The following is a 20,500-nucleotide window of genomic DNA, read 5'->3' as shown; positions in this document are numbered from 1 at the left end:
AAACGCAGAGAATCGCATCCTCATGCGAAATCGAACTCGAAAGCAGTAATAATGGAGAAACTTGACACGTTCCCAAATTGCAGAGGAGTCCTCATTAAGATGCAGCTGCTGTTTATTTTCATGACTGCATGATAAGAACACAGTGGCGATGGATCAGCAAGTTCGCTTTTACTGGAAAACGCAGGCATCTTTCTCATCCGCTATAATGGCTCAGTATTAAAGAAGAGCTGGAGAATAATTAGAGCAATTTTCCATTTATTTTTTTTATTTCCAGCGTGCCTCGGGGTAGGGAGGTCAAATGGGTGCTGAAGAGAGAAACTGAATCTGGAAAAAAAAAGAGAAACTGAAAACTGAGTCTGAAAATAAATATGTATCCTATGAGTAGTGCTGTGTACAATTTGCTTAGTCTTAGAAAACTTCTAACTAAGTTTGTCCACGAGTTGGTTGCCAGCTTCAGCTAGGAAAATCTGCTTAGACTGTGCAATTCTGAAAGCTCTTTCTCACTTTGAAAATGTTAGGGATGTGAATTAACTAGTTCCCGTTTCGTGTTTCTTTCTGCTTTCCCTTTCACATATCGGAGTGATATTACTCACCAGCTTCCTTTGGCTGCTTTTGTAACTAGGAAGTTTTTTCAGCGAATATGACGAACTCTAGATTTTCCTGCTGTGTAATGAAACTACAACAGCCTGGTAATCTTGTGGCAATGTCTGACATAAAATAACATTTAACTCTATTGTGTCCTTCCTTGAGATTCAGTGAGATGAATTTTAAAATCTTGCATGCTGCCTGGATAGGGTCATAGCCTGCTGCACTGCATCTCTCAATGTGATCCCATCTCTCTGTCTGCTCTGATTCATTTGTGCTACAGTCATTGCTGTGATATCTTGCCATTCCATGTGCAGCCTTAAAATATGCATYTTGAGTAATGATTTTTTTTCAAGACTTTGAAACGGTTGCTGGTGTCCCTAATTTAACTTGTCCTTCATCTAATATCCCTTACTGAAGGATAAGAGAGATTCTCATGGTCTTTGTTTGCTTTGTCCTGTAGTCTACAGGAGCCCAGTGATAACACCACATTCATCTAAAGTGGACAACAGTCAATGACAGACTTTGAGCTTGCTTTGAAATAAAGGTGATCTGAGTCTTTTACTGGGTTTTCTACTATCTGCACTTTAGACGTATGCTTCAGAAAAGCATAAACTCTTCTGATCAGAAGTAAGAGAAACAGTTTCTTGAGGATGGGCAGTGTTTGGAAACGGAGTTCTTRTAGCCTATGAAGGAATAAGATCTATAAACCATTCCAACTTCCTTTTACCTCTATCCCAAAATATAGGTGCCAGGCATGTTCGCATGTCCACGAGAAAGTTAAATAGGATTTTAAGACTTGAATAGGATGTAGCTAAGCAAGAGGTTCTTCCTAATTAAAGTTTGCATGTTTTGGCTTTACATTGCACTTTTCTAGCATGGCTTATATCTTCTTCTATGAGGTGTTGTCTGTGGCAAAAATTAATTTCACTTTCCCAAGTTCTCATATATCTTAATTGAAGTGTACTCCAACAAAGAGTCAGGGAAGCGGGTTTGAAGCTTCAAAATTCACTCGTTTTGGAGTGAYAGAAGTTTTAATTTCACTCGCTGAAGAAGCCTCATTGCAGAGACGCGGGTGGCTTAATAACTGTCTTCACTGAAGCAGTGGAACAATTGCGCTATCTCGAAAGGGTGACTTTGCCAAAATCTGCCAAACATCAGACACATGTAAGAAAACGGTCATCTGACGTGTTCCAGTGTTAGGACTGGGTGACTATACACACACTGCTGCAGTTTAGGCTGAAATATGTGCAAAACTTGAGACTGTTGGAKGTGATCTTTTTTTGCCAGTGATAGCTTTTAAAGTGAGTCTTATTCCACTGMTTTCAGCAGTTCAGTTCTCATCAGTTTATCAGGATAAGGAATCTGTTCCAGTTTCTAAATACGTACATTGGTTGGCCTGAATTACCTGCGCCAGCATCCTATAGGGTACAATGGCCATGAACCCTGCCTTTATGTTCCCGTTGCTGCTTCAATGTTCCTTTTAGTCAGCCTGTTCCTAGACGTATGCATATGTACTGTTTGCAGAGAGCATTTAACTCAGCTGAATTCTCATTTTACACTGAGGAAATGTTGAAAACATACGGATCTTTATGATGGCACTTGAGAGTCTTGTCTGGGTTYTTTGCCACATATTACACAGCATGGTGCCATATGTCTGTGTGATAAAGTAGTGAGAACTAGCCTCAGCTTTTGAGCTTTCAAACAATACAACTTGTAAAATATGTGGCTAAAAAAGAAAGAAAAAAGACTTTTTTGTGTGTTGGCTCCCTGGGGATTGTTGGTTGGAGGCACTTACAAGCTGYGCCCATTGTTGTTGGGAGACTGTTGCAAGACAAATGACTGCACAATAGTATTACTTTAAAATGAAGAGGCTGAATTGGAGGAAAAAGCTGTTAGTGAGTGGATACCCTGCACTTATTCTAAACCTCAGATCTTGTGTGTGTGTTGTGTTTTTTTTTCTTTTTTTTTTTTTTAACTGATGCTTAAGATTTTAAATGCATTCTCTTCTGCTGTTAAATGTCTCCACAATTTTCTCTTTGTTCTTTTTCTTTCACAGGTTCCAACTATGGGAGTCCCCGTCCAGCTCATGCCAACATGAATGCCAATGCGGCTGCAGGGCTTGCTCCAGAGCACATCCCTACTCCGGGGGCAGCTCTGTCCTGGCAAGCTGCGATTGATGCTGCCAGGCAGGCCAAATTGATGGGTAGTGCTGGCAATGCAACAATATCCACAGCTAGCTCCACACAGAGAAAACGGCAGCAGTATGGAAAACAGAAAAAACAGGGTACCACCACAGCTACACGTCCTCCCCGGGCGCTGCTGTGTTTAACACTGAAAAATCCCATCCGGAGGGCATGCATCAGCATCGTCGAATGGAAATATCCTTTTTGATGTTCTTATTTGGAAAATAGCAAATTGTTAGTGTGCATTAGGCACTATTCATAACTGCGGAGAAATCAATCTATTAAGTTGAAGGGTACTGGTAGGAGCATAAAGTATACAAGTAGCATTTGACATCTTAATTGAGATCACTTAAGGTTGGGGGGGGGGAATGGTTTAGAACTGAAGCCTTACCCRTTCTAGTGTGTAAGAAGCTACCAAAAAGTTTAAATCCTATAAAGGTTAAGGGTTGAATTCTGCCCTTGCACAAATGTATGCAACCCAAGCTGAAGCTGATGGGAGATATGCAAGGTGTATCAAGGTACATATTCTAGAGCTGGAACTGAACTGACTCTACAGGTTTGACAACAGCTGCTGGCTTTCCTTTCCATACAGTGAAAATGGGGTGGCATGTTTTTAACAAAAATGTGTATGATTCAAAATACCAGAACTGTTTAACTTGTGGCGCCTCTGCAAAAAAGGGAGTGGGATAGAAAAAACTGTATGTGATAAAACCCTGAAATAGGGCTAAGCTCTGTTAATTATATTGGAATTCCATTGAAGCCAATAGCACTCACTAATGGGAAGATAAAACTTCTGATTATCTAGAAGCAGGGAAAGAGAAAGACAGTTAAAGTAATCCTGCAACATGTACAAATGCAGCAGAGGGCTGGATCTAGTAGTCTGAACAAGAAGCAGACCGTGTCACAGATGATAGATGATAACCACCGACCGAGAACTGCGGAACGCAGGGGTCAGTTCTGCTTCCCTGGCAAGTCAGCGAGTCTGGCCGTTGACTTCATCAAGTGAAGGAGCAAAGCTGCTTTAGTCAGCAAAGTCAAAGGAGCACAGGCTTGAATTTTACAATTCGGTATGAAATACAAGCTGAAATAAAAATACCTCCCCCTGCCTCCCCAAAGAAACTAAAACTAACCCTGAACAGTAACTGTCAGTAAATCACAAGCTAACAGTGTTCTTCAGTAAATACAAAAGAAGCGGCACRCTGCTAGGGATAGATAAGTACATTAAGGGAAGGCAGTACAGAATTCAACAGCCATTAATATAATAATAAAAAGAAGTGATAATATTGCTTCTTTGGGGATCTGGTGAGACATTAGGAAGAAGAAAACAGAATGAATGTATGAGGTCTTGCTGACATAGACATCTCTTCTAGATGAAGAACTCGTTAAAAATACTCCTGACAATTCCTTGATGTCCTTAAAGTACGTACCTGCCTATTCCTTTCTTCTTCAGATGCTAATTTTTAATCCTCTTGATTAGATTTGTTACTTTCTATCCCTTCTGGCACAACCCTGATACTTTAAGCATGAGATGATGGATGATGACTAACAGGACAAAGCTGAATATTGGTTTACTTGTCAGTACCTCAGTAACCACATGTCTTTAGAGAAAGAGCACAGAGTGACATTTGATAAATGAATACAATCAGCAATGAATGATGTGCTGTAAAACAGGATACAGCACYGCTGAGATCAAGAGAGGACCAAACAATGTGATTAAAGCAATCCAAAGATGCTGGTGCTTGCATTTTTTTTAAATATTTATTTGGTTTTAGATGAGTTAGTGGAAATATATATTTTCTTCTGTTGGAACTGCTCATTGGACATCTAGTGTTTATAAGCATGAAACACTTAAATAACAAATAATATCATCAAAGGGCTGTGATAAGATTTAATTTTTTTTGTACTGACTCTTCCTAATCACTAAGAATTACCAAGAAAAGCTGAGCTTAATTTTCTGAATGTCTAAATTCTAAGCACAGTGGCTATTAAAGGAATATCAAATGGCACTTCTGCAGTGTTTCATACACAAATATTATGGTGTTCAGAGCTTGGAAGTGCAACTATGTATATATTTACATACATATATAAAGTGAAAYGAAGTAATTACCTTATTTTGCAGAGATTTATGTGTATTTAATTTTCTGCTATGCTTGCAGTATCCTTGCAGATTTTATACAATTTTATCTTTACASTGTAAAGAGGTTTAGGAGAAAAAAGAAAAAGGCATAAACAGTGATAAGTTTATAGAAAATACTCCTGTCAAAGGGGGAGGGGGGGACTAGAAGAAAAGCAATTAGGAGAAAGAAAGCCTTTGGAAATGTAGGTAATGTGGTAAACACTGTGTATGCAACCTGAGTCATCTGAGAAGTCTCACTGGTTTCACATAATCACAGAATGGTTGAGGTTGGAAGGCACTGCTGGAGATCATCTAATCCAATCCCCCTGCTCAAGCAGGGTCATCTAGACCAYGTTGCACGATCATGTCCAGGTGGATTTTGAGTATCTCCAGAGAAGGAGACTTCACAACCAAGTAAAGAAATTTTTCCTCATGTTCGGATGGAACTTCCTGTATTTCAGTTTGCCTGTTGTCTCTTGTCCTGTTGCTGGGCACCACTGAAAAGAGTTTGGCCCCATCCTCTTGACACTCTCCTTTTAGATAATAAATACATTGATAAAATTCCCCCCTCAGTCTTCTCTTCCCCAGGCTGAAGAGGCCCAGCACTCGCAGCCGTTCCTCAGAGGGCAGGTGCTCCAGCCCTCTGATCATCTTTGTAGCCCTACGCTGGACCCTCTCCAGTAGCTCCATGTCTCTCTTGTACTGGGAGGCCCAGAACTGGGTGCAGTACTGGTGATGAGGCCTCCCCAGGGCTAAGTAAAGGGGCAGGATCACCTCCCTCSACCTGCTGGCAACACTCTTCCTAATGCACCTTAGGAGGCCATTGCCTTCCCAGCACTCCRAGGCCCTTCTCTGAAAGGCTGCTTTCCAGCAGGTTAGCCCCTAGCTTGTACTGGTGCATGGAGTTACTCCTCCCTAAGTGCAAGACTCTGCACTTGCCCTTGTTGACACTCAGGGGGTTTCTCTCTGTCCAACTCTCCAGCCTCTCCAGCTCTCTCTGAATGCCAGCACAGCCCTCTGGTGTGTCACCCGCTCCTCCCAGCTTGGTAGCATCAGCAGACTTGCTGAGGAGGCACTCTGTCCCCTCATCCAGGTCATTGATGAAAAAGTTGAACAGGATGGGACCCAGTACTGAGCCCTGGGGGATGCCACTAGCCACAGGCCTCCAACTGGACTCCATGCTATTGATTACARCCCTCTGATTTCTGCTTTTCAGCCAGTTCTCAATCCACCTCACTGTCTACTCATCTMTCTTGCACTTCCTGAGCTTATCTAGGAGGACGTTATGGGAGATAGTGTCAAAAGCCTTGMTGAAGTCAGGGTACACAACATCCACTGATCTTTCCTCATCTACCCAGCCAGTCATGCCATCCTAGAAGSCYRTCAGATTGGTTGTGTGCAATTTCCCCTTGGTGAATCCATGCTGACTACTCCTGATCACCTTCTTTTCCTCCATATGTCTGGAGATGACMTCCAGAATGAGCTGTTCCATCACCTTTCCAGGGATGGAGGTGAGGCTGACTGGCCTRTAGTTGCCTGGGTCCTCCTTCTTGCCCTTCTTGAAGACTGGAGTGACACTGGCTTTCTTCCAGTCTTCAGGCACCTCTTCTGCTCTCTAKGACCTTTCAAAAATGATGGAGAGCGGCCTGGCAACAACATCCGCCAGCTCCCTCAGTACCCGTGGGTGCATCCCATCTGGGCCCATGGATTTGTGGATGTCTAGCCTGCCCAGAAGGCCTCTAATCCTATCCTCCTCAACCAAAGGAAAGTCTTCCTTTCTCTAGGCCTTCTCTCTTATCTCCAGGGTCTAGAATTCCTGAGGGGTGGCCTTAGTAGTAAAGACTGAAGCAAAGGCAGCATTCGGTCTTCTTTACTCTGTCTTCTCTATATCCTTTGTCACCAGGGCGCCCACCCTATTCAGCAGCTTCTTTTTGCTACTGATGTATATGAAGCCCTTCTTGTTGTTCTTGACAACCCTTGCTAAATTTAATTCCAAAYGGGTCTTAGCCTTCCTTGTCGCATCCCTGCATACTCTGAGGATGCTCCTATATTCCTCCCAAGTGGCCTGTCCCTTCTTCCACATTCTGTATGCTTCATGCTTCTGTTTGTGTTTTGCCAGCAGCTCCTTGCTCACCCGTGCAGGTCTCCTGCCCCCTTTGCTTGACTTCCTGCTCATGGGGATGCACTGATCTTGAGGTTGGAGGAAGTGATGCTTGAATATTAACCATCTCTCTTGGACCCCCCTTCCTTTTAGGGCCCTAACCCATGGGATTCTTCCAGGTAGGTCCTTGAAGAGGCCAAAGTTTTCTCTCCTGAAGTCCAGGGTTGTGATCCTACTTACTGCCTTGCTTCCTCCTTGCAAGATCCTGAACTCCATCATCTCGTGGTCACTGCAGCCAAGGCTGCCCCCCACCTTCACATCTCCAACCAGTCCTTCTTTGTTTGTTAGCACAGGGTCCAGCAGCATACGTCACCTGGTTGGCTCCTTCATCACATGTGTCAAGAAGTTATCATCAGTGCTCTGCAGGAACCTCCTAGACTGTCCGTGCCTAGCTGTGTTGTCTTTCCAGCAGATATCAGGGTGGTTGAAATCACCCATGAGAACCAGGGCCTGTGATTGTGAGGCTACTACCAGCTGTCTAGAAGGCCTCAATGACTTCCTCTTTCTGGTCAGGTAGCTTGTAGTAAACACCCACAACAATGTCACCCATGCTAGCCTGCCCTTTAATCCTTATYGACAAGCTCTCGATTCACTCTTCATTCACCCCTATGCGGAGCTTGATATATTCCAGTTGCTCTCTCATATGAAGAGCAATTCCACCACCTGTCTTTCCAGTCTTCACCTGTAATGTATCTGCCCTGATCTGCAAGGTTCTTGTTGCCTTAGGTCAGGAAGTTCCTAAGACCAGGTCTCTGGTAGCCTTGTTACCCTATTTGTTCTGATTTCTCATGTGACTGCRGGCCTTATTTGCCACACTGATAGCTGAATTGAGCTCCTTCTAGAAAGGCCCMCTGGACTATCTTCTTCCTCTGTATTATCATATATCTTCTGTTATTCATGGGTTCAAGAATGGTACTGCAGCAAGTTTGGAACCCTTTGACTCTTCCATATTTGAGATGTAGTTATGTAGAACAAGCATAGGGGCCAGTGGCCTGGGATCTGTGTATATCTTACAGTTCAGGCTGCTGGGCATCTGGCTTTCCAGTTGTTCTCTGCTAAGACGTTTTGAGAACGGCAGTCTGCTGACCACTGTGCAATTGGGTTTGTTCATTGAACATCCCTAATGCTGTTGGTTTTGGGAATGCTTTATTTATTTATTTATTTTTAAAGGAAGTTGATGATAGGCTGAAATACCCCGGGATTTGTTCTTGTTTCACTGTCATCAAGAACTCTTACTTTCCTGGTGTGCCTAACATACTGGGTAGCTRCATTTTTTTGCTCAGGAAGCCAACTGAAATGTGAATAAAAAAGAAGGTAATACTCTTGCAAATAACTTTTAAGAGAAGGGGAAAAACGTATATGTGGCAATATGCAGAGTAAGTACATTTTGGACAAAGGCCTTTTTTATTTTATTTTTTTACCTTAAATTATATTATCAGAGCTTTCAGTGTCTTCTAAGTATATACATATATTTCTTCAATCCTTTCCTTTAACTTTGAGATATGAGAGGGAGTGATAAAATAAGAACTTTCATTAAAAATCATTTTTAGGATTTGTAAGTGCAGGTGGAAAAGACCAAGACAAACTGTAGTTGTAAGAGGAAAGATGACAGTCCTTCCATAGCAGACTTCTATTATTAAAAATAGTGCAGGCACACTTGAAGGAAAATAGGGAAAATGCAATCTAAATAAATAAAAGAAGAAAAAAACTTTTAAGAAATCTGTGTTTACTCTGGCACGCGACTGGCCTACACTGCTTTTGACATATTAGGAAGATTCTTGGCTAGGAGCTCCTAAGAGCACTTAAAAAGGCATATGTTTCTTTTCAGAATATAAGGGACTTGGAATGTTTTCTTTAAACAGAATTCTTATAAATCTTTTATTTTTTTATTTGTGTGTGCACGTTTCAGAACAATTCCCTTAACTCCATTCCTCAGACCATTTGAAATAATTATTTTACTGACTATTTTTGCCAATTGTGTGGCCTTAGCTATCTATATCCCCTTTCCAGAAGATGATTCCAATGCCACCAATTCCAATCTGGTAAGTCCTTACTGGTGTCTAGTCTTAACTACTTTGAAAGTCCTTCTAAACTGTGACTAGAGTGACTTTTGAAGCTAGGGAACATGAATCTATCTGCTGACGAAGAGACCRTAATAAACTGGATCTGGGGTTTAAATGTGACGTCTCTTTCATTCAGGTTAGCACCTGTTTTGGCTGAGCTGACTTTAGAAAAGAATGTTCCAAAAATTGCAGGGGTCCTGTATATGAAGTCTTGGTTAGCAAAAATTGCATGCTGTAAAAGTGCTTGGTAAGTTGAAAGTGTGGGTATTTGCAGAAGAGATTTTTTATTTGTGGATTATGAAGTGGTGTTAAACTTATGAAGTGCCATAGTGAAATTGATACAGTCCTCCTCTTGGGTGATACATATGAGCTAGCTTGATGACTAGTTCCTAGGAGTGTATTAATGTTTGCTTTCCACACTGAGATGTGCATTTGGTAGAACTATTTCCCCCCCCCCCTTTTGGGAAAGATAGCTTTTCCCCTGTTGCTGGTGATGCTAATGCTGGTACTTTGGGATAGCGTTGTCCATGGAACAAGGAAAGAGTTTACTTTTAGTTCAGCATGAAGTTATAGCGAAGAATTCTGTTCAGTAAGGCACAAAACAAAACAGTTTGGGAATGCAAGCYGCTGAATTAGTAGAAAACATTCTTCTTTCTTCCCAAATATGTGAACAAATCTCCTACTTGTGTGGTTGAATGGGAATAAAAACTTACTGCCAGAATTTAAGATTTGGGACACTATTTTCTTACTGAAATTTATTGGGGCATAAGAATTTTTAGAGCAACAGAGGTGGAAAATATCCCTTCTGAAGTAGGGATAGTTGGGATAGTTGACAGACACTGTAGTTAAAATGATTTATGCTGTTCTCTGGAAGTCAGTTCTTTGATTAAATATCCTTTGAAGTTGTATAAAACAAACTGCAAACTTCAGGACTTTGCTGGAACAGTACTCCTGGCTAAAAAAAATCTTAGTGTCATACTTTTCTAACTCCTTAAAGAAATTTTAAAATGGGAACAGGAGGAGATAAGTGGTTAATTTTAGTGTTACACTTGAAGTATTTTCTATAWTTATGGTTGATTTCAAGCCCATACGGGGTTTATAACAAAGGAGTTCATGAGTTGGTGTCATCTCTTCCTGCCATCTTTTTGCTAGCTTGACTTAGKGTGGAACAGCAATGATCTGTCATATGTATGTTTAGAATACTTCAGAAATAATATTTTATATTAAAAATGCACATTAAGTTGCACCTCAGTGACTGTAAAAGACTGTGTTATTCATTACACATCCTCACTAACAAGGTTAAAAGACAGAAGTGAAGTAGAGTTGAAGGTTAGAGGACTCTTAATTTGTCTTGAGCTTAATTGAGTGTGAGTATTTGCCTTATTTCAGTGATGAGACTGCTGGCTAATACCATGTTGGGAGTATATTGAAATAACTTTGTAATTGAATGAGGTATATTGAAACTGTTCTATTATCAGAAAACATATTCACCTTGTGAGCTGAACTGCTATTCTAAATATGTTTTCCAAGACATCTCTTGCATCTTTTACCTCATTTGACCAATCCCTCAGAATACCTACTTTATTTGTGGGTAGGGTTAAAAACAAACACTTGAGAATTATCATCCCCSCAAAACTTAGAAATGCTGTAACCTTGAGGATGAGGAAGTGTGGTTAGTTTACCTGAATAGCTGTTTCACTAGGAGAGGAGAGAAGAAAGTAAACTGGGTAATCTGCTTTACTACACTCTGTTCTCTGGGTCTCAATGAAAAAACCGTTAAAAATAGCAAGACTTTCAGAGTGGACTTAAGACTCTGTCCTACATTTTGGATCAAGCTCTGGAGCTTTGAGTGCCCAGTAGCCTTTCCTGCTGGGACCTGAGAAAGGAGTATTCCTTTTCAACATGCAAGTGACAGGGTGGAACATGGTTAGTCCAGGTCACTGAACTATTCCATTGAAGTCAATGCAGCACTATCACCTGTTATATCTTTTTTTTTTTCCCTTATGTTGATATGCATTTGTTTTGCATGTATATACTGCTGTTAGGAAACAAGCTTTTAGAGCACAKGTCATACAATTGCGTTCCCAAACACTTCACAGAATTATAGATTGTGATCAGTGAGTGAAGTACTGAGCAATAACGAGRGGAGAGTGGAGGCAAAAGGGTGAGATAAGGATGAAAAAAAGTGTTAGTTGTGTCTTGGAATGGGATGAAGGAGTAGATGAAATGCAGAGTTAAAGGAAAGCTGTTCCATATGGCAGCGACTGCAGAAACCTCACACTCAAACAGCCAAAGYGTATGAGGAAGACTAGAGTAGACTATAAAGAAGCTGGGGTTGGTAATATGCTCTTGTTGTAAGATCTGGGATACTTGCCTGATTTTCCTCCAATGCTTGTGTGCAAAAATCTTGCGATCAGATTTGTTTTRTAGTCATGAAGCCTAGAGCTCCAAAGGCTACAATCAGAAGCATGAAAGTGGTGTGTGTTGCAGTGTGTGCAAGCAGGTTAACAGTGTGTACGGATGTGTGTACTTGTGCATCASTATAAGTCTGAACATATAGAGAATGTGCCCAGAGAAAGTTTCACATGTGTAAAAATTCTTGTTTCATTTCCACTTTGCAATTTAGTCTTTGGAGGATGAAGTTACCATAGTCATTCCCACATTCCTGCTTTCCTGAGACATCCTTAAGCTCCTGAGATATGGACAAACTGTGTTCAGGAAACACATGATGGATAGTAACTGATATACAAGGTCTGAAAGAGACACAAAACAGCAGACACCAATAAACAACCACTTTTCCCTTAGGGTCAGAGTATTCCTTTTTTAAGATTTCATCATAACTTTTCAAACAGTGTTTTCTTTTGGAGCTTGGGTTAAAATTCAAACAGCTGTTTTTTATAAGCCCACGAAGTGGAGAGTGGTGAGAGAAGAGAAGAGGATTCTAAACGGGGAGAGTGGCTTCCTTTTTGTGTAAAAGTAGGAAAATGATGGCTGAATAATATTTTGATAAGTGATTATCTGTATGAATTTCACASATGTGAGCAGCCATTGGTCAATGGCTTTCATAGAAGTCTTGGAGACACATACCTCATTAGTGTTTACAAAACCCAATAATATATATTCRTATCTCCTTCTTAATAAATCTTGCCTTTAGGTTATTCAACATTATGCCGTGGCTGTTGTTAGCATGCATATTGGAACTAAACACAGAATTTTCCAATAAATAATGCTTGTCATTTTGCGCTAGTGAGGAATTGTCATTAACTGTTATCTTTTAGAMGTTTAGGCCAAATACCACACAGCTGTATTGCCTGGTTCCTTGTGATCTGACTTTGTTTAATAATAATACCTATAAAACAGCAAGCCAYTTGCATCAGGTCTAGCTACAGTAGCTGGGCAATGAAGCACTTTCATTTTTAAAATGCGCACTTTTAAAATATGCTCAAACCCAGATTTTGAATTTTTTGCTCATTGGAGTATTTTTGCTACTGGGTTTAAGAACAATAATATGTAGTAAAAATAAATGCTTGAAACTGGCTTCTGTAGTTTTTATGTTTTTATTTTGTACTATGTTCACTGGAAAGCTTTAAATTTGTGCAAATGGAGGGGAGTTGTACTAAGTGTAAAAGTGTTTTCATATTAATGAACTTTGCTGAGGCTTTGCTTGAATTTACAAGTAAAGAAAGCTCAAGCTTGACTCTGCAAAGAATAGTGCTATGTATTCTCTTGATGGAGTCAGGAAGATTGGAGCTAGTTCGAGGGGAATTAACGTTAGCCTGCATGAGAGGCTGTAACTGATAGAGAGACTTTCTGCTTGTTATCCCTGCAATTATGCATTAGAACAGAGATAATGTACATTTAGGAATAAAACTATAGACTGCMTAAGATAGGAAGCTGAGAGGAAAATGCTTCTGTCACTTCACTGGCGATTGCAAATGGCACAAGCCTGGTCAATGTCACAGCATGACGAAAACATAATGAGGTTAAGACCAAGGTCTACAACAGGTTTCGTGGAACACAGTGCAGTTGGTTGTTTATGCCTTGGAGAAATAGCAGGAGAAAATTCCTTGTGTAGTTTTGATAGCTCTGCTCTCCCTCCCTTGTCCTTACTACAGGAAGGAAATCCTATTGTACAAAAGTTTTTTTTTTGTTTGTTTGTTTTTTTTTTTTTTTTTTTTTTTTTTAAAAAAAAAGATCTCCAGCATTTACAAGTGAGTTTATAGCTGGATGTCACTTTCAGGCTAATTTGTTAAATACGACCCTGAGAAAAGAAAAAAATGGGATTTGTGCTTGCTTGTCCATGGTTGCGGCAGCCTGTGTTTGTGTGACTATCTGCCTATGGCAGCAGGGCTTGCCCTTCGGTGAGGTATGGCTGCTTTACTAACTGGTGGTTACCGAGGTATCCAGATGAGTGGATGACCTCTGTACAAAATGAAGAAATATTTTTAATATTTTTGCATTTGCAGCAGACTGATATGATAGATGTAGTTGTGGCTAGATACATACTGTATTTCTAGATAGTGGTATAACAAACTTTTTATATATCAGGGAATTCTGATGTCAGAACACGGAGCAGTATCTCTTCTTCTTCGTCAAAAGTCAAAAGCTTTAGAGAGCAAAGTGGAGGGTTCAGGAAGAGAAAGGATGGCTTTTGTGTGTAAGGACGGTTACCAAACAAAAGCTCTTGTGTCTCTTCTGTCATTGCTGCAGTCCTCCTATGTGACAGTTCCTAACTAGTGAGTGAATACTGTAATGACACGTACTAACCTTAAAGGTGAGGTGCTGAGCAGGTTAGAGTGGATACCAAGCTAGTAAGCTGTGGTAGGTCTATTAGCTTAGGCCTCAAGCCATCACTGACCCATCCCCCAACACAGCTGGGTTGGGAGGAGGTTTTAGAATTTGAAAAGTGAGGAATAAGTAACCGGCTGGAGGAGAGAGGCTGAGGAGAGTGGAAAGTGATTGAAGGGAGGAGGAGGAAAAGAAAAAATTGTTCCAAAAAATCAGTGAGAACTTGCTCCAGAGACACTTGAGAACCATTGACCTGTGGGATTCTAAGGAAGTTGGATATGATAAAATTTAATCTCGACATTTTCCAGGTGGTCAAACTGAGGCTTGTTATTCAGAAGTCCTCAGGATCCCTTCCTCTGGCAAAGAGGCTGATTGATACTCAGTATCTGGGACAGTATTGAAGCACCGGGGGGAAGAMTAAGCACTGAGTTTGAGATTAAGACATTCAGGCCTATATGTTGGTTCTGCTGTTAGCACGCTGTGTGGCCTTGGGTGATCTACTGGCTTAATTTGCCCATCTGTAAAATGAGTTAGTGCTTCTATGGTTAAAATAATTAGCTTTACACCACTCAGACCCTTATGAAGCAAAAATGTAGGACAGATGCCTCATCTGTTGTGCATGGAGGATGCAACATTTCTGTGGAGAAGCAAGTGTGAAGAATATCATCACAATATGCTCACATGCACTGAATTAATTTGAGGAGGCCTCTTAACTTTTGAATGCTTAAATTTGCAGCCTTTTAACACAGTAGTAYAATTTCCTAGGCTTTGTGAAAGTGAAACTGGTAAAGCAGAGATTAACACCTGTATGTGTTCCTAGCAAGGCTAGAACTGTTAGATTTCCTAGACAGATCTTTGCCACTTGAACTGTCGGTAATGAGCAGCAGTAAGAGGTTGCTCTCTGYGTGGATCAGGTGAAGAGAGGATTGGGAAGGCTTGGCAGAGAGATTCGCAGATGTTTGCCCACAGCAGAGGAACGCAAGGTTTTTTCCAGGCTCTAGAAGGGAATATACTCAAAGGACTCTTCTGCCTCTTTGAAAAAAGGATTATTTTTGCCAGTGATGCCTCCTTCTGAACCTTTCCTCTGCTTAGCTGCAGTTGTTTGAGGTCTAACTCTTCCTTAGTTCTTCTGCTATTTCTATTCTTTTTGCTTAACTGGACTTAGAGTCCATACTTCAGGTTTCTCTTTCTACCATTTCATTTAGTCATCTGGTTCCCTGTCCTTACTGCTGATTGCCCGTATCAGACATTCTGTTTGTACCAGTGGTTCCAGTGTCCTCATCCAGCCTGTGTTTGCTATTTTTTCCCAGCTCTTCATCTGCTCTGAGCTCTCTTATCTCTCTGTGCCATCACTTTTGTTCCCTTGTTTTATTAGTTATCTTYGCTTGGCCAAATCAGTTTTCTCCATCAAACCTATCCTTCCTGCTTCTTTGTTTTTTTTTCTATTTGCTTCTAACTGCAGTCTCCTCTTCATAATGATTCTGTACGTTGCTCAGCTGTCTTCTCATTTGATCTCAGCTCTGTCTTCAACTTCAAATACACAACTGCTTCTCTCATCCACCCCAGCCTTAAATTCCTTTCAGTTCSTAAACCAAGTCTCTGTAACAAGCAATCCCAGTCTTCCTTCACATCCCCCTTTTCCAATTCCATTCTCAGCATGYTGTTCTCTCAGTCTTAGTCTTTCCCTGACTTTTGGCCCTTTTGCTTTTGAAATAAGAAATCTTCTCTCCAATGATGGAGTACTGAGAGAGCAGCCCCAACTTGAAGTTCAGTTGCTTTATTCCACCTTGATTCAGGCCAGCTGAGAACAGTCATTACAAATACTTTTAAGACTCTGTAGCCCTTGCCCAGCTTTGTGGAGGTGATATTTGCATTCTAGTATGCAGAAGCTCTAAGATGCTTGATTAGTATTTGCAGTGACAGTTTGGATGTTAAGTTCTTGCACGTCTCTGTGGCGCCTGCACAGATGGAGATTTTAAGAGCCAAACTGGCCTTTGAAAACCTGGCCAAATTTGAGTAGGTAGGAAAAACAAAATGAATCCCTGACACACGAGCTGTTAGCTTGCCCATTCTTACGTTCTTCTTACAAAGTATTATGTCACTAGAGAAAATAGATGTTGAGAATTGTTTTTAACTAGGATAAAACAATGGCTATTGTTAAAGTGTTTTGGCTGAAAAAGCACAAAAATACTCAGCCTGAGGCAGGAACTGGCCTGGAGTTAAATTGTTAAAGTCACAACTGAAAGCAACTGAAAAGAGTATCTTAAAAACGGTAGTGCCAGAATTCCACCTCCAATAATATCTTCCATATTAAAACACAGTGCTTCACTGAATCAATGAGATATTGAAAAGTGACATAATAGACTTCCAGAATTGAAGAATGAATTATATATAATGCTGTAATGATTTCAAGTACCTTTATATTGTAGAGTATAGAATATAGCGGAGAAAGAAGAGGATTAAGAGATACAGGCCAAGAGAAAAAGTAGGTTTCAGAGAGAATTTGAAAGAGAAATACATGTCTTTGAGGGAGGGAAAAAAAAAAAAAAAAAAAAAAAAGGAAAGATTACTCAAAAAACCTGTCCTGGCTTGGAGAAGCAGCAGAGGAAAGCAGCAACAGAAAGCTACAGAGGAGCTGTACAGACAGCATCAGAATTGTTAGAAGAAAGAAAGAGGAGACCTATTCACTTTCAGTAGGAATCTGGGAGACAACTTGRGAAAGAAGAGTTTGGCTATGCCACCTGGTCCAAGTCCAAGGAAATATGCACTTGAAATTTGCAGCTTGTATGTTTCTGTTCAAATGATTTTGAATTTTTAACTGTATTTTTTGGTTCTAATTGGTGGTGGGCCCATTGGTTTGCCCAAATATAGAATAGTTTATCTCATTTCTCTAGACAGCTCTGGTTGCCATTCATCCCTCCTTTATGTGGAAGCTTTCTAAATTTCTGACTGATCAAGTGTGTTTTTAATTTTTTTTCAGGTAGTAGTTGTTTGTCAGATCTCAGTATGGTTGGGATATGATTGGGTTTTTTTCTTTTTTTTCCTCCCTCCCTGTTCAGGAAAGATAGGAAAAATATGGATGAAGGTCAAATGAGATTTTTAAGTGCTGTTTTCTTCACTCTAGTTTAATTCCTATCCTCGCAAAGGATAGGAATTAAATATCCAAAACAATAGATATAGATACTTTTTGTGCTGCCCTTTTGGTACAGGTATGCTTATCTCTCTCTAAGCCTGTGGAATGCTAGACTTTTGTTCATGAGTTCCTCAAAATCCCATTAATGATATTAAGAAATAAGCATCTCTACTTAGAAATCTGATGGATAGTTTTACATATGCTTTTCAGGTATGCATAGTTCCTGTTATGTCAAATTCTTTGTTTTTCAATCAGGCAAAGCTCCCATTGGCCTCACTGGAGTTTACTTGACCAAATCACCAAAATTCATCCACCAATTGATTGTCTGCTATTGACAAATAGTTGGAACCTCAGGCCTTGCTGGCATGTACAAAATAAATTTAAATGGCAATACTGCTTGTACAGGTGAAAATAAGGAAAAAAAAAAAAACCCAAACCAACAACTTTTAATAATTCCCTTAGAAAATTTGGTGCTTGTCATAGGGCAAAATTGCCAGAAAAGAAGAAAATGTTTTGTATATTTATCAAAGTTTTGACTGGCTCTTCCTCTCAGGGGCAATTTCTATTTTTTATACTTTTTGTATCTTCTGACTTCTAAAACCTGAGGGTTCATATGTCATAGCAGCCCTTCAGTCCTCCTGATTGGATGATGGACAGTCTGTACTGCAAAGCTGGCTAAGACTATCTTTGAATTTCACTATTGAGAAATGCTGGACAACTTTAGATTATCTACAATCCATGGAATAAAATCTTTTTCGCTGGATACACTAACCGTGAAGAGACTAAGCTTATCAGTGACGGTTTTCTATTAAGAATCATAATATTGGAAGCTCCAAGGAGCATCTCTGCTCCTTGAAAATCCTCTGTGTTCCCCTCCTGCGGTTGCTGATAGTGCTTATAGTAGTTGCTTTACATTCTCTTCAGTGGTGTCAACACTTTTAGCCACATGAATTAAATTTGGCAGTGGCAGGAGCCAGATGCCCGACTCCCATATTRTAAGCTTTCCTGTAGAAGCATTTATGTGGTTGCCTAGCTTGTTGTGCTGGCAGCTGTGCAACTTTTTTCAGGCTGTCCTGATAAACACGCATTGATGGAGAGTTTGAGATTTTGGAATTCTTCCTCTTACTGGCTCTCTACTGTGAAGCTTTTATGTACGTAGCTTATGTTAGAAACTTAAGCAGTCATCTTTTGTATATGATTACTTTCATCTCTTACGTTGAAATATTTTTCTAGTTAGCCATAAATTAGCTTAATCTCTATTACTAGTACTCCTTGATCTGAAGCAAGATGAATGCTTTTATTTTTACATTAAAAAATTTCTATTACATACCTTCAAAATTAAAACCTTGCTCAAAAGAGGCACTTGCATGTTGTTGTTGTTGTTGTTGTTGTTATTATCATCTATTGAAAACTACTTACAGTGATATTATCCTTGTGTGGCCTTATTGTGTGTTATTTGCTTTAAAGTAAGAATCCCTGTTTAAATGAGATTATGAAGTCAAACGTGGTCCCATAAGATTTTTAAAGATCTAGTTACATAATTTTTTCACAATCTAAACTTTTATTTAAAAAACAAACAAAACCCTTCTCATTATGGATGCCAAGATAATGTCTGAATCTGAACAAAAGGCACATTAGTGCCCTTCAGGAGTGGCTGAGTTGGAAGAGTGCAAGACAAAACAAGCATCTGAGAGAATTAACAGCGCCTATTCATCCCCTTTACCTGTTGGCACTGAATCACAGCAGTGACAAACTAAGATCTCAAACACATATAAAACTACCACTGTAGTGGCAGCTATTGGTGCATTTAACTATTGATTGTTTTTTCTGGAGAACAAGGAATTCAGCTGCCTCCACTGTTTTAAGTCACTCCTGTCTTTGCAACAAATGGAAGGGAAAAAAGTATTTCCAACTTCAACTTCCTATCAAATGTCTCAACTGCCTGCTGAGTCCTACAAGTAAACTAAGCATCTACTTGAGTAGATACTGAATAATCATATGCAACCATAGCAACTGAGCATACAGAAATACAATATTTTCACCTGGAGTTTTCTTTAAAATCCAATGCTATACATCAAAGTAAGGAAAGCTGTAGGTAATACTTGACGTGTTGTGTAGACATCCTGGGCTTGATGCATAACTGGTGTACACCTGATGTTGCATTACTTCTGCAAAAAGAAACTGATACATCTCCTTTAAATCAACCAAATCCTAATTTTTATAAATCATTAACAATGATTTATTCTTCCCTGATCATATCTCAAACCAAGATTTGCCTGTGAATCAAGCTGCTGACCTTTTTTAGTTCTTACCTTATTTAACATTTTCACTGTATTCTCATTCTCATTTGACAGTCATATAATTTTTATCAGTCTTCAGGAAAAGACGTTATGTGATGGTTTCATCCTGACATAAGCAATTTCTAGTTTATAGCAATTCTAACCCCAGCATTACCTTTTATTTATTCTAATTAAATGTCTAACATACTTTTACAGGCTGCTTAAAARTTACATTCCTGTTTCTGCCTCTCACTTTTTCTTTATATCAGATATAAATATTAATGTCCAAACCAGTTTTGTCTCCGTATTTCATTGTCCCTGTTATAAAACCAGTGCTGCTACTTTGTTTTCACCTTTCAGGTATCAGGCTGTTGCATGCGAGTATTTGACAGTCCACAGGGGAAAAAAGGCAGAAGCGGATGAAGCAGAGTTGAATATTTTAGCCTTTCAGAGGCTGTGAAATATGAGAATGTGTTTGAGTCATTCAAATGATCTTTCCATACTGAAATACTTATGGAGTGAACAAAAAAATGTTGAAAAGTATTTATAATGTTCAGAAGTTCTGCTTCTGCTAAGTTCTGGGCATTTTCATAGCAGTCACCTTACAGAGGATATGGTTACATGAGGGACGTAGGGGTTTAAAGATTTTGAAGAGCAGGAACCAATCTAAGGAAAATGCAATGCAATATTTTAGAGAGAAGTAACTTCTGGTACAACTGTGGAAATATTTCTGATTATTATCTCTTGAAATAAATTCAGTCCTGGCTGACAGCTCCTTTTGGAAATGTTTACCTCTGCTTTCACATTAAAATACTGTATTGAAAAAGGATACCACAGAGATATTGATCCTCCTTTCAGAGGACAAGAGATCACAGCTTGTATTCAAGATGCTGCTCATGTGCTTCTCTGCTCTATTCATATCAATTACTCAAGTCATTTTCCATGGTAGGCAGGTAACGTTGTTGGACTCCAGTATGAATTTTAAAGTGTGTGTTTAAAACAGTTGGCGTTTTTTGTGATTCATTCTCCCTCCCTCCACCACCCAGACCTGAACTGACGTGTCTCCGAGCCAGWGTGCCTGCTGTTGCTGCTGATGCTCAGTAAAATACAAAGAAAGGTTTCATTGGATGATAAGCTCTAATAACCTGCGCATTTATCCTTTTCTTAAAAGAATAATCATTTCCAAAGA

At 39.8% G+C, this 20,500-nt stretch overlaps 1 protein-coding gene across 3 annotated transcripts in view; it reads left to right on the top strand.

Annotated features, from left to right (window-relative positions):
• CACNA1C (calcium voltage-gated channel subunit alpha1 C) overlaps positions 1 to 20,500 on the top strand; it is a 493,339-nt gene that overhangs the window by 73,395 nt on the left and 399,444 nt on the right. For all 3 annotated transcript variants that reach the window (XM_085324022.1, XM_085324021.1, XM_085324020.1), the window contains exons 2-3: positions 2,645 to 2,968; positions 8,987 to 9,090. In XM_085324022.1, the coding sequence (XP_085180148.1) occupies positions 2,645 to 2,968; positions 8,987 to 9,090 (428 nt within the window). The remainder of the gene's footprint in view (positions 1 to 2,644; positions 2,969 to 8,986; positions 9,091 to 20,500) is intronic.

This window comes from Rhea americana, unplaced genomic scaffold, assembly GCF_003343005.1.
Source record: "Rhea americana isolate MKP2758 unplaced genomic scaffold, rheAme1 scaffold_9, whole genome shotgun sequence".
Taxonomy (NCBI): Eukaryota; Metazoa; Chordata; class Aves; order Rheiformes; family Rheidae; genus Rhea; species Rhea americana.
The sequence above is the reverse complement of the archived record's forward strand: the minus strand, read 5'-3'. Positions and strand labels throughout refer to the sequence as shown.